Source organism: Rattus rattus, chromosome 6, assembly GCF_011064425.1.
Source record: "Rattus rattus isolate New Zealand chromosome 6, Rrattus_CSIRO_v1, whole genome shotgun sequence".
Lineage (NCBI taxonomy): Eukaryota > Metazoa > Chordata > Mammalia > Rodentia > Muridae > Rattus > Rattus rattus.
This window is the reverse complement of record NC_046159.1, coordinates 153,992,257-154,004,721: the sequence shown is the minus strand read 5'-3', so window position 1 is coordinate 154,004,721 and position 12,465 is coordinate 153,992,257. Positions and strand designations below refer to the sequence as shown.

Sequence of the window (12,465 nt, the reverse complement as noted above, 5' to 3'; positions counted from 1 at the left end):
CTTACGTGGTTTTAATAGTCTGATATGCAGATAATAAAAATTGACAGGCTCCTGGCTTGGGGATCATATGTACTCTATACTTCAGAGTAGTACTTACTTGGGTTACTACTGACATTCTGGCGAGTTCTTTGTTACTAGATAATGCATCCAGAGTTGACTACTTTGAATAATTCACACCTTTGCTAATATTAATAATTTGTGTGTAGTTCACAGCAGTAAAACATGGCCTCTCTAGCTGCTGCCATTCTGTCCTTACTCCACAGAAAACTTAGAGACTGAATCTCCTACCTCTGGCTTCGGGTTGATCAGTTCTAGGGGGCGAGGCTGGTACTAAACAGTGAGGGCTGGTGCTTATAGCTACATTCATTTTACTGTCTGCACATGGGTGTTTGCCTACAGGAATGTCTGTGCACCGCATAAATGCACTACACACAGGCCAGAAGAGGGCATCGGATATGCTGGAACTAGGGATTCAGACAGTTGTGAGTTTGAGAGGCTGAGGCAGGAGGATCTCTAGAGTTAAGGATCATCATGAACAGTATAATAAGACCATATCTCAAAATCATCATCATCATCATCATCTAATAAATTTATACAATAGTCTGCATGTTTAAAAAATGTACACCATAAATAGTCATAATAAATTGCAAGTACTTTTTACTTTATAGTTTATATCAGCACAAACATGATCATATGTTACTTATAACAAGGTCATTCTGAAAAGTAGGACTTTAGGAGATTTCACTGTTGTTGTTAAGGTTGTATGTGGGGGCTTAGTACTTAAGAGCACCTCAGGCGACCTGAACTTTATGGTCACACTGGTTGGCTCACAACACCTGTAACTCCTGTTCCGGCATCACCCTCTTCTGACCGCTGCAGGTATCTGCACACATGTGATGCATTTAAACTCAACATACACAAACATACACAAAAATAATAAATCAGCATTTTCTGTTGTTTTTTTGTTTTTTGTTTTTTAAGAATTATGTATATAGCAGGATATAGGTGGTACACACCATGCCTGTAATCCCAGCACTCTGGAGGCTGAAGTAGGATAGTGAACCTTGTCTCCAAATTAAATAAACGTTTGTCAGGCAGTAGTGGCACACACCTTTAATCCCAGTACTCCAGAGGCAAAGGCAGGTGGATCTCTGTCAGTTCGAGGCCAGCTAGGGATACCCAGAGAAACCTTGTTTTGGAAAACCAAAACAGTAGTAAAATAAGTGAGCACATAGTACCTGGCTTTAGACTACACTCTTCCTAAGCCTCCAGTGCTGCTGCGGCAGTGAGGGCCCGGTGCAGTGGGTGTCACTAGGCAGTGAGGATTTTCCAGATCAGCTATAATCTCTCGGGACCACATTGTTGACCAGATCAGTATAGATAGACAGTACGCACACTACACGACTGTCGTTGTGGCTTAATTGCCCAGCCGAAGAGAAGGATGAGTGTGCTTAATCAGCTTGCTTACTTTGAGTTTTCAGGAGACATTTTGGATTGGCCTAATTTTGAGGTGAGACATGCTTGGCACTAACCTATATACTCCTGATGCTAAAGAAGGGCTGGAAGATCAGGACTTCAAATTAGTCCTTGGCAGCATAGCATATTTGAATGAGGCCAGCCTGGGCTACATCGAAACCCTATCTCAAAACAAAGACAAGAGATTTAGAAAAATATATTTTAAAACTATAGATGGATCTATTCGACAGTTATAATGTAACCAATTTTATCATTAAAAATCATGCTTTACCAGACTGTGGTAGCACACACTTTTAATTCCAGTACTCAGGAAGCAGAGGCAGGCAGATCTCTGAGTTTGAGGACAGCCAGGGCTACATAGAAAAACCGTTTTGAAACCCCCCCCAAAAAAATTGTGTTTTAAATATTTATAGTTTAAAAATTAAATTTTATTAGAATATAGTAAGGCATAACACTGTATTATACCATTATAATACACAAAGAACATGTAAATATGGTATTGTATTTTTTCTCTTTTTATCAAAAAAAAAAAAAAAAAAGATAGACTTCTACCACGGAACTTACTTCTTAAGCACATGGCCCCTGGTGACCACATGGCAAGCAGCTGTAGACTGTACCATAATTATTGACCTGTTAGGTTGTCAGTAGTGCTTCTACAGTGGTGCTGCCGTGAACATCCTAGTTTATCATTGTAACTGGTGACTAGTGTGTATGGAAGGAATGTTGTGTGTCCGTGCGTGGGTTAGTAGGTGTGGACACAGGTAAGGACCAGAGGTTGGTGGTGTGTGTCTTCCTCCATTGTCCTTGACTCTGTCCTTTTAGACTCAGCCTCTTACTGACCCTCCCACTCATGGAGCTGGTGTGACAGACTGGCCAGTGAGCCAGTGATCTACCTGTGTGCACACAGGCCGGCCGGCACTGCTTACTCTTCACGCAGGCTTTGGGAATCTCACCTCTGTCCCTCAAGCTCTACGAGGCAAGCACTTCGCTGCCAGCCACTTTTATCTGAGTCTTCACTCCTGTATGGAGTACAGTTCTGCTCAAGTACAAACTGAGCGATCACAGGGAATCTAAAGGCTCTGTGCTCGCATTTGCAGTTCGTGCTGCTCTCCATCTCTGCTGCTTTTGAGGGTACTGTGGTTTGTACCTCATTCCCGTACACGACCGCATCTCTTTACATTTTCCAGTCACTTCATTCATGAGCCAGGACGAGCTGTTACTGTAGCTTTAGGGGTTTGTTCAAGTGCCTGCAGAATCGTTCCTTTATTAAACTCATTTTTATCAGTCTGCTCACATGTTAACTTAGCAGTAATTATTGACTGCCCCATGACCCTGCATATTTTCATTGAAGACCTTGACACAGTCTTTTGGGAATGTTGAATTTTTCTTCATATATCAAACACACCCCCGACATTCTTTTTCTTTTTCTTCCAGGCAGGTTCTTGTATAGCTCTATCTGGCATAACATTTTTTCCTTTGGTTTAATCTCTTTAAATAATACATGAAAAACTTGGGATAAAGATTGTTTACGCTGCTTGATGAAGACTACTCAAATGTAATTAATTTTTTCCCCACAGGATGAATATTCCATTTTTCCTCAGACATACTCCATAGATATTAATGGTTATATTCTTGTGTATTCTGTTACATCAATCAAAAGGTAAGACTCTAGCAGTTTGCTTGAGTTTTTACTATACATAGACCCTTTTAAAAGATTATGCTAGAATTAATAGTAACAGTTAGAATTGATTACTACACTGAATGTCTTCAGTGATTTTTTTTTTTTCCTTGTGAAGCAATCTATTTATTATAGGGATAGAGTCCTCAGTGCATTCCGTCACACTGATAGAATAAAATCTGCTTTCTTACTTGAATGTGAACTGAGCTTTTCTGGTATGTAAATGGGAAATAGTAAATTGGTTTTGTTTTGTGTGTTTTGCTATATTAATATGGAATTGACTTAGCAATATAATTTAGGGACTTGAGTTTGTTTGAATGCTTTCTCATGTGGATTTCTGAAACGAGACCTTTGAATAATAAGGTTTCACTGACTGAAATGCAGCCACTGCTTTGTTAATGAGAATTAATTCTGGTTCTTTTAAGCAACACATTTGTTAGCAGGGATGGCATCCATTGTCAGAAAAAGGAGTGGTCTGTTGCAGCAGACAAAACAGATGTGGCCGAGCACACAAGTAGAGCTCATGACAATGGGAGCAGCTTGTCTTGAAGGTTCATAGAACTTCCAGTGTTGGTAGAAGTTTGATGGCTAGCTGGGGTCTTTTCAGTGTGAGAAATGTTAGTCTGTCACCCTGTCTGCCTTTTAATGATGTGTTACTGATGCTGGGAGGCAGCTCTGTTGATAAAGTATTTCCACTGTCCAAGCATGAGGGCCTGAGTTTGGACCTACAGCACCCATGTAAAAGCCAGGCATGATGGCCTGTGCTGAAATCTCTGCTTCCAGACAGAAGGATCCCTGGGGCTGGATAGCCAGCCAGTCCAGCCAGTCAGCAAGCTCCAGCTTCAGTAAGAACCTGTCTCAGAGAATCAGAGTGACTAAGGAAGGCATCTTAGGTCAGCCATACTGCATACCTACCCATGCACACATGAAGAGGATAATTGTAAAACAGCCCACCACTGACTGTGGCCATAAGAAACCCTCTTCAGATGCCTTGTACTCACCTCTGTAGAGAGAAATTAGACACATAGCTGCTAAAGGAACTTGCCCAGGGCTGCAGAGGCTCTGTGACACTGACTGGTTGCCCGCTCCACAGTCAAGGCAGCTATCTAGTTGAGCTTGACTGCAGGGATGGAGTTGTTCTGTCCTTGCCATATGTGGCTACTAACATCAGCTCAAATTTAACAAAATAGAAAGTTCAGTTCCTTACTGGCCCTACCTAACAACATTTCAACTGTTCAGTTAGCCTTATTGGCAGGGCCTAGGCCCTTAATCACTGCACACTGTTGGTAACAGAAATTTGTTTCCTCCTCCTCCATGTGTATGTCCGCCCAACTGCATCCATGGCAGGGCTCCTACCTTGAAGTGTTGGTGTGTCACTGGAAACCAGGTTCTCTGAACAGACCCTTTGCTGCTAGTCCCTGCTTATACCTGAGTTAAAACAAACCTGGCCAGCTCCACATCCTGGGAAACAGTTGGAGAAATGTAGAAATAACTCTAGGGGATACCCAAAAATATACTATAAACATTGCACTAATCTGTGTTTTATGTTTTAGTTTTGTTCTGTTTGCTTTTTCTTTCACTAAATCATTAAATCATCTTTTTCACTCTCTACTATTTGGGACTCTTTTTTTTTTTTAAGCAGAGTCTCATTATGTAGCTTTGACACTCCTGAAACACACTGTATAGAGCAGTTTAGCCTCAGACTCACGGAGATCCACCTACCTCTGCCTCGGGAGTGCTGGGACTAAAGGTGTGCCACCATGCCCAGCTGATAAATGGTCTCACCATGTAGCCCTAGCTGTCCTGAGACTCACATGTAGACCAGGCTGCCCTCCCACTCACCTGCCTCTGCCTCCGAAGAGCTAGGCTTCAAAGTGACTGCAGAAAGGAGTCGGGTTCTGGGCAGCCTCACAAGTAATGCAGTGTGTGCGGTTGATGCTCGTACCAGGCTGACGGAGAATGGGAATGGCTGGTGTCTGTTAACCAGCGGTCAGAGGTGTGAGGATCCCACTGCGGCAGGTTTTTAGGCTAATCTTTGTGACATGTTCAGTGATTGTATCAGGTTGATACCATCTGCTGTGGCCAGAGATGGAGGTTGGCACTGTAGTAGTGGAAAGCAGTCACTGTGGATGTGGATGATCATAAAAATCAAGAGGTTGGCATCACCCAGTGGATAATGGTACTTAGAAAAGGAAGGGGAGCCAAGTGTGGTATACACGTCTCTCCAACCCCAGCACTGTGGACATAGGGGCAGACAGAACTGGCTAAGCCAGCCAGGGCTATACCTTGAGACTGCCTCAAAAAAGGGGTGGGAGTGTTGGGGGAACAGGGCTGATCACTGGGGCACACCACCTCAGAAGACCTTCCGATTTGCATTCAAACATTCTGTTCTTTGATAGATGCAGTTTGGGGGTCCAGTAGGTGCTGTGGTTTGTGGGCCCAGTGCTAGACCTAAGAGTAAGTGTAAGACGTAGAGTAGTCACAGTACAAATCCTGAGTGTCCTATGGGAAGAGATCTGTGGTATATGTTTTCCTCCTGTAAATGTAAGTTTTTTAATTTCTCCATTACAACGATGTTCCATGCTTTTTGTCTTGTAGCTTTGAAGTAATTAAAGTTATCCACGGCAAGCTGTTGGACATGGTGGGGAAAGTGCAGTAAGTAGCACAGTTGCTGTGTCTAGAAGGGTGTGCGAGCATCGCCTACAGTGGGAACACTGAGGCTCACTCACCTGTCTCGTCTTCTCTCCTCGTAGGATACCGATTATGTTGGTCGGAAATAAGAAGGACCTGCATATGGAAAGGTGTGTAGCTCTTAAGTCCAAAAAATTTAGTCACCAAAATGCCAAAAATTCTGTTCTCATGGTTGCCATTCTGTACAGCAGAAGCAATGTGCAGGGTAAATGCCACACTGGTTTAGAACAAGGAGCAAACTGGGAAACTGTCTTGGGTTAGTTAGCATGACAGGTATTATTTGGTTTTCACACAGTGCCCTTGCACACTCGTTGTGATGAGCAGGGGCAAGAACACCATGTCCACGGAGCTGAGAACAGCCTGGGTTGGTGGTGCTCAGGTGAACACATGAGCTATGACCCTGGTGGGATTTACCCTGGCCTTGCATTGTTTAAAACCTTGCTGTGGCCAGCAGATTGAGGTTGGGACTGCAGTAGTGGGAAGCAGTCACATTTCTGAACCTGCAAGACTTGTCAGCACATAGATGTCAGCACATAGATGACTCGAGGCTTGTCTGCTGGGTTCCAGCCATGCAGAATTAAGTGCTCCCTCATCGCTTCCTGACAATGTAGAGCACATGGTTCTACTTACAGGAAAGTTGATCAAAGTGGGGCCTGTTTGCTGAATTAGTCATAGCTTTTTAAATGACAGAGAACAAAGAATCAGGACTTTCTTCTCTCTTTAGGGTGATCAGTTATGAAGAAGGAAAGGCTTTGGCAGAATCTTGGAATGCAGCTTTTTTGGAATCTTCTGCAAAAGAAAATCAGGTGTGTAGTTCCTAAAATTAACTAAAGGTCATTCCCATTAGTTACCAGCACATATTCCTTCAGTCGGCGTCTTACCTGTCATTTTTTAATCCTGCTCATTTAACCATCTGCCATTTCTAACGCCAACTCTGGAGTGTTGTAGAAAGCTACTAATAGTTTCTGAGTTTTGTAAACACTCTGCTCTGGTAGGCCTAGAAGGCCTGTTGAGAGGGCGTTTTGTTGAGAGGATATTTGCTCCTGGGACTGTCGCCATAGGCAGGACAGAGGGAAGACGCAGACAAGGAGACCTAACTGTGACTGTGTCCCTTACAGTGCAGAGGGGTCAGATGCATGGTTTTGATTTTATAAATGATTGCTTTTATTGTAAGTAATACACTGGCCTACTTCTTGGCTCCTTTGCACAGTCCACAATTCAGACAGACAAAGCTGGGTGAGTGGGAGGGACAGGAAGGTGGCGGCATGCACCTGACTCGGGCCTGGCCCTTCCCTGTGGGCCTGGCAAAGGCAGAGAAAGCCCGTGGGATGAAGAATACATAGAGCACAGCAGGCACGGGGCTGTTAGGAGACTGCCCTGCAGAACCTTTGGGCCTAGGCCAGCCTGGGATGGATTCATCGGTAAGAAAAAAGAAGTTAACAGCTTGGCCCCGAGGACGCTGAGCCAACACGTCACAGTTTGTGGCACAAAGCGGGGAATTTTTTTCTTTGGAGTGCAGGATTTGTTAGCTCACTTTTAAGTTCATTTGAGGAACATTCCCCATGGGAGTGGGAGCTGCCTCTGTAATGCAGAGTCTGAACCTGCGGTAAGCAGAATTACCTTACAACTTGCAAGCCCACCAAGCTCTGTTTTCTCTTGGGGTTGCATGGTTATTTTAGCACAGAAATTAAGTGTTATTTTGTTCCCAGTTTCAGCCCTGTGACTATCCCTTTAAGGGGTGTGTTGTCTCCGCACCAGAGAGCGCCACTGAACTCTGCTTGTTTTTATTCATAGCTTCAGTTTAAACTTGTTCTTTTGTCCAGACCTGTGGTATCTGATTCCTCCACTCCCTTACTTTCTTCCTTCCCCTTTGCTGCCTGGCCTTCCTTGGGTAGACCACACGCTTCAGCCTCCTAGAGCATGCTCAAGTCCTTAGCATGCGGCAGCCTGTGCTCTGCCTTCCAGTCACATACACAGACCTCTACTGCTTCTTCAAGCACAGGGAGGACACTGCTTAAGCTTAAAATGTCCTGCCCCATTGTCTGCTTGCATCCTCTGGTAGTTAATAGTAGTTAAGTTTCATTGTGGAGCCTGTTTGATCTACCACTAAGATGACTTTACCTCTCTGAGGAATCTCCAGGCTCACAGAGCTAGCTAGCTGCTTGTCAAGGCCAAGGAGCCAAGAGTCTGTTTGAACCCTTTCTGTGCTGCTATGCCTTTCCCATGAGGAAATTCCTCAGCCTCAAGGTCTTCACTCAGGTTTCACTCTTCCTGGGCTCCTTGATGCACCCAGCTGAATTGAATGGTCCCATCTTCCCTCTGAAGCACTCATTGATATCTGAGGTGGGCTCACTTGACCTTTATGCCCTCCTGTTGATCCAGCTCAGATGTCCAGGTCCTCTGTTTGAATCAGCTCAGCTGGGAAACAGACAGTGAAGTCCAGATAGCAAGAAGGAGGTTAGCACTAATGGTGCCTGCACTTGGAATTGAATGAGATATTATTGCTTGTCTCCTCTGTTCTCAAAAGTATCTGTTGAACTATCTCATTTTAGAAATAAGAAATCTAGAAAAGTTGAGAACTTGAGGATCTCTAACTTACGGTATAGGCAGAAGAACTAGTTTCAGACCCATCCACAGCCTGGCCTTTTCCTCAGAATCACATTCTGATAAGCAGGGAAGCGAAGCCCACGGTGGCCCTTACTTCAAAAGAGAGGAGCGCTGTGCTGGCTTGTACTTAGTCAGATGGTAGACTTGGTCACTGCGCATGGGAGCAGAGGGTGTGCATGGCTGTGGTGGTGAGCATGGTGTTCTCTTGTGACGGCAGCGTCTGTTTTCCAGTGAACTAGAGAACAAGTGACCAACCATGAGCCAGGGTCGGTGAGGTGGGAGGGCCAGGTACCTCTGGAGGACTGGAGCTCGGTGACCTGATTCTCATCAAGGGTTCCTGTCATGCTCCTGTGACAGGTCCAGGCTCCCCTGGGCTGAGCAGTGTGCACATGCTGGTGGATGCTTGCTGAGTAAGTGGGTTCAGTACTGTGAGACCAAAGCTGACCTAGAGAAGAGAAAGTGGTTAGCCTTAGAGCAGGAGGACTGTCAGCGGAGCCAGACACCAGCTCTGCCAGATTGAGCCTTATGGACTCTCCAAGCTAATGGATACCTATGTTGGGACACGTAAAGTAGATATTAGAGTGAGTTGACTCCTGATAGTGAGGTGGCCTGAGCCAAGTCCTGCCTTCTAAAAACAATAGCCTTTAATTTCCATAATCAAAGTTCTTGTATTTAAAGGACAGAGACTGACAGTTCTCATCACCCTTCAGAAAAAGGAGATCTTTCTTTTTTTTTTTTTTTTTTTTTTTTTTGGAGCTGGGGACCAAACCCAGGGCCTTGCGCTTGCTAGGCAAACGCTCTACCACTGAGCTAAATCCCCAACCCCAAAAGGAGATCTTTCTAAAGTTGCCAGAGGAGTTTGACTATGATTGCAGGACTAAGATTGGGTTGAAATCACTAGAGGAGACCAAGACTGGGAGGAACTAGACTAGACGGGTTTGTAATTGGTGGCATGGTGCACAGGAGGACTAGCTGTGGATGATGGAGCATCTGTAGTCGCAGCCCAGAGAAACACAGAATGACAGAATGTAGTCAGACTTGAAGTTTGGGGGCGCCGAGAGAAGTGTGGTCTGCAGGAGCAGGATGGGCAAGAAGAGGACTGGGATACCAAAGGTCCTAGGAGAAAGGGACCCTGTAGGAGCTGCAGAGGGTACAAGAGGAAGTCAGGCCAGAGTAGAGCTGGACCAACTATCCAGGGAGCATCGGAGAGCATGGGGCAGAGAGCATGGGGCCGAGCAGAGTGGGAGCTGGTGCTGGTCACTGTGACAAAGGAAGGTCCCGGGCCTTATGGGTCTTCTAGGGACCTTCTGGTCCCCATATGGCCCTGAAGAACAGATGGGTGCCTGCCCTTCTCAGTCTTGTTGGTCATGAACAGCTATCAGAGTCTACTGAGAACTAACCCTGTCGCTGCTCTTAACTTCTCTTCAGACTGCTGTGGATGTTTTTAGAAGGATAATTTTGGAAGCAGAAAAGATTGACGGAGCGGCTTCACAAGGGAAGTCTTCGTGCTCAGTGATGTGACGCGCCTGCTGCAGAGCCTGAGGACACTGCGAGTGTATTCCACCTGAGGAAGCAAGCTGCCCGTCATCCTTGAAGATAAAACTAGGCTTCTGTTTTCTTCTGTTAACCTGAACGATGTCATTTGGGTCAGAGGTCCTCCCCTCTCAGATTATGTTAACGTCTGACTCTGTCCAAATGAGTTCACTTCCATTTTCAAATTTTAAACAATCATATTTTCAATTTATATATTGTATTTCTTAATATTATGACCAAGAATTTTATCGGCATTAATTTTTCAGTGTAGTTTGTTGTTTAAAATAATGTAATCATCAAAATGATACACGTTACACTACTATTAGCTAGGCTTCAGTCTATCAGTGTTTATCTCCTTGTGTTAAATGTATACTTGTAAATAAAGTAGCTGCAAACCTTAGTCCTTCAGTCTATCAGTGTTTATCTCATTGTGTTAAATGTATACTTGTAAATAAAGTAGCTGCAAACCTTAGTCCTTCGTGCTGCTGCTCGATGTGGTTTTAAACCATGTTGGGATGGGGCATGCTGGTGCACACCCTTTGTTTGTTTTTGTTTTGTTTGCTTTTTCAAGACACGGTTTCTCTGTGTAACAGCACTGACTGTCCTAGAACTCACTCTGTAGACCAGGCTGTCCTTGAACTTAAGAGATCCACTTGCCTCTGCCTCCAAAGTTCTGGGATTAAAGGCGTGTGCCACCACTGCCGCACTATACAGTATTTTCTTTTTTTTTTTTTTAAAGACTTATTTATTTATTATATATAAGTATATTGTCACAGTCTTCAGACACACCAGAAGAGGGCCTCAGATCTCATTACAGATGGTTCTGAGCCATGTTCTTGTTGGGATTTGAACTCAGGACCTCTGGAAGAGCAGTCCGTGCTCTTAACTAATGAGCCATCTCTTCAGTCCATGATTCTATAGTCCCAACTCTTTTTCCCACATGGCCCCAAACACCTCTAACACATTCCTCTGACATCTTCATGTTCTCTCCTGCACCCGTTTATTGCCTCCTATTGGAATGTTAGCTCTTGTCTTTATCTTCTGTGGTAACTAGTTGCATTGAGTCTGTGAGTGCAGGAGCCATGTCCTTTTTCATAGACAGTACCTCTCCTGTCCTCACAGTATCTCACTCCTGTCCTCCTAGTAGACAGTATCTCACAGCACTCCTGTCCTCATAGACAGTATCTCACAGCGCTCCTGTCCTCCTAGTAGACAGTATCTCACAGCACTCCTGTCCTCCTAGTAGACAGTATCTCACAGCACTCCTGTCCTCCTCATAGACAGTATCTCACAGCACTCCTGTCCTCCTAGTAGACAGTATCTCACAGCACTCCTGTCCTCCTAGTAGACAGTATCTCACAGCACTCCTGTCCTCCTCATAGACAGTACCTCACAGCGCTCCTGTCCTCCTCATAGACAGTACCTCACAGCACTCCTGTCCTCCTCATAGACAGTACCTCACAGTGCTCCTGTCCTCTTTCATAGACATTATCTCACAGCACTCCTGTCCTCCTAGTACACAGTATCTCACAGCACTCCTGTCCTCCTAGTAGACAGTATCTCACAGCATCCTGTCCTCCTAGTAGACAGTATCTCACAGCGCTCCTGTCCTCCTCATAGACAGTATCTCACAGCACTCCTGTCCTCCCAGTAGTAGACAGTATCTCACAGCACCCTGTCCTCCTAGTAGTATCTCAGCATCCTGTCCTCCCCAGTAGACAGTATCTCCCTGTCCTCCTCATAGACAGTATCTCACAGCACTCCTGTCCTCCTCGTAGACAGTATCTCACAGCACAGTATCTCTCCTGTCCTCCTAGTAGACAGTATCTCACAGCACTCCTGTCCTCCTAGTAGACAGTATCTCACAGCACTCCTGTCCTCCTCGTAGACAGTATCTTAGCACTCTGTCCCCCTTGTATCTCACAGCTCCCCATCCTCTAGCTCCTGTTTTTTGTTTTTTTGTTTTTTTGTTTTTTTTTTTTTTTGAGTTGGGGTTGCTTTTTCTTTTATTTTTTCTTCCATCTTTATTAAATTGAGTATTTCTTATTTACATTTCAAATGTTATTCCCTTTCCCGGTTTCCAGGCCAACATCCCCCTAACCTCTCCACCCCCCTTCTAGATGGGTGTTCCCCTCCTCATCCTCCCCCCATTACCGACCTAAAAATATGGAAGCTTCATGAATTTGCAAGCCATCCTTACGCAGGGGCCATGCTAATCTCTGTATCATTCCCATTTTAGTGTGTGTGCTGCCGAAGCAAGCATTCCTATGATCTTTCTGCACCCTTTTCCACTATTTTTCCTGAGCCTTTCCTGTGAGCTTGCTTTGTAAATGGAGCCCCTTCCCAGTTAAAATTTCGCAGAGCCATTTCTGATACCAAGCAAATGCTACCGCCGACATAATGAAGTGCATATCGTGCCTGCGGGCATTGCCCAAGGAGTGAGAGGGTGAGAGGTGATGGGTTCCTTCCTCTCCTATCTA

The 12,465-nt window shown here is 44.8% G+C and overlaps 1 protein-coding gene and 1 non-coding gene across 2 annotated transcripts in view; one reads left to right on the top strand and one right to left on the bottom strand.

Moving 5' to 3' along the window:
* The window catches only part of Rheb (Ras homolog, mTORC1 binding), a 40,518-nt gene extending 30,133 nt beyond the window's left edge, over positions 1 to 10,385 (top strand). The window contains exons 4-8 of the mRNA XM_032907147.1: positions 3,054 to 3,136; positions 5,753 to 5,809; positions 5,908 to 5,955; positions 6,570 to 6,651; positions 9,881 to 10,385. Of these exons, the coding sequence (XP_032763038.1) occupies positions 3,054 to 3,136; positions 5,753 to 5,809; positions 5,908 to 5,955; positions 6,570 to 6,651; positions 9,881 to 9,973 (363 nt within the window). The 3' untranslated portion in view covers positions 9,974 to 10,385. The remainder of the gene's footprint in view (positions 1 to 3,053; positions 3,137 to 5,752; positions 5,810 to 5,907; positions 5,956 to 6,569; positions 6,652 to 9,880) is intronic.
* Positions 10,386 to 12,144: 1,759 nt separating this feature from the next.
* On the bottom strand, positions 12,145 to 12,248 carry LOC116904823. The gene has a single exon (XR_004388473.1). It is a non-coding gene; the product is annotated as a U6 spliceosomal RNA (small nuclear RNA).
* Positions 12,249 to 12,465: the final 217 nt, after the last annotated feature.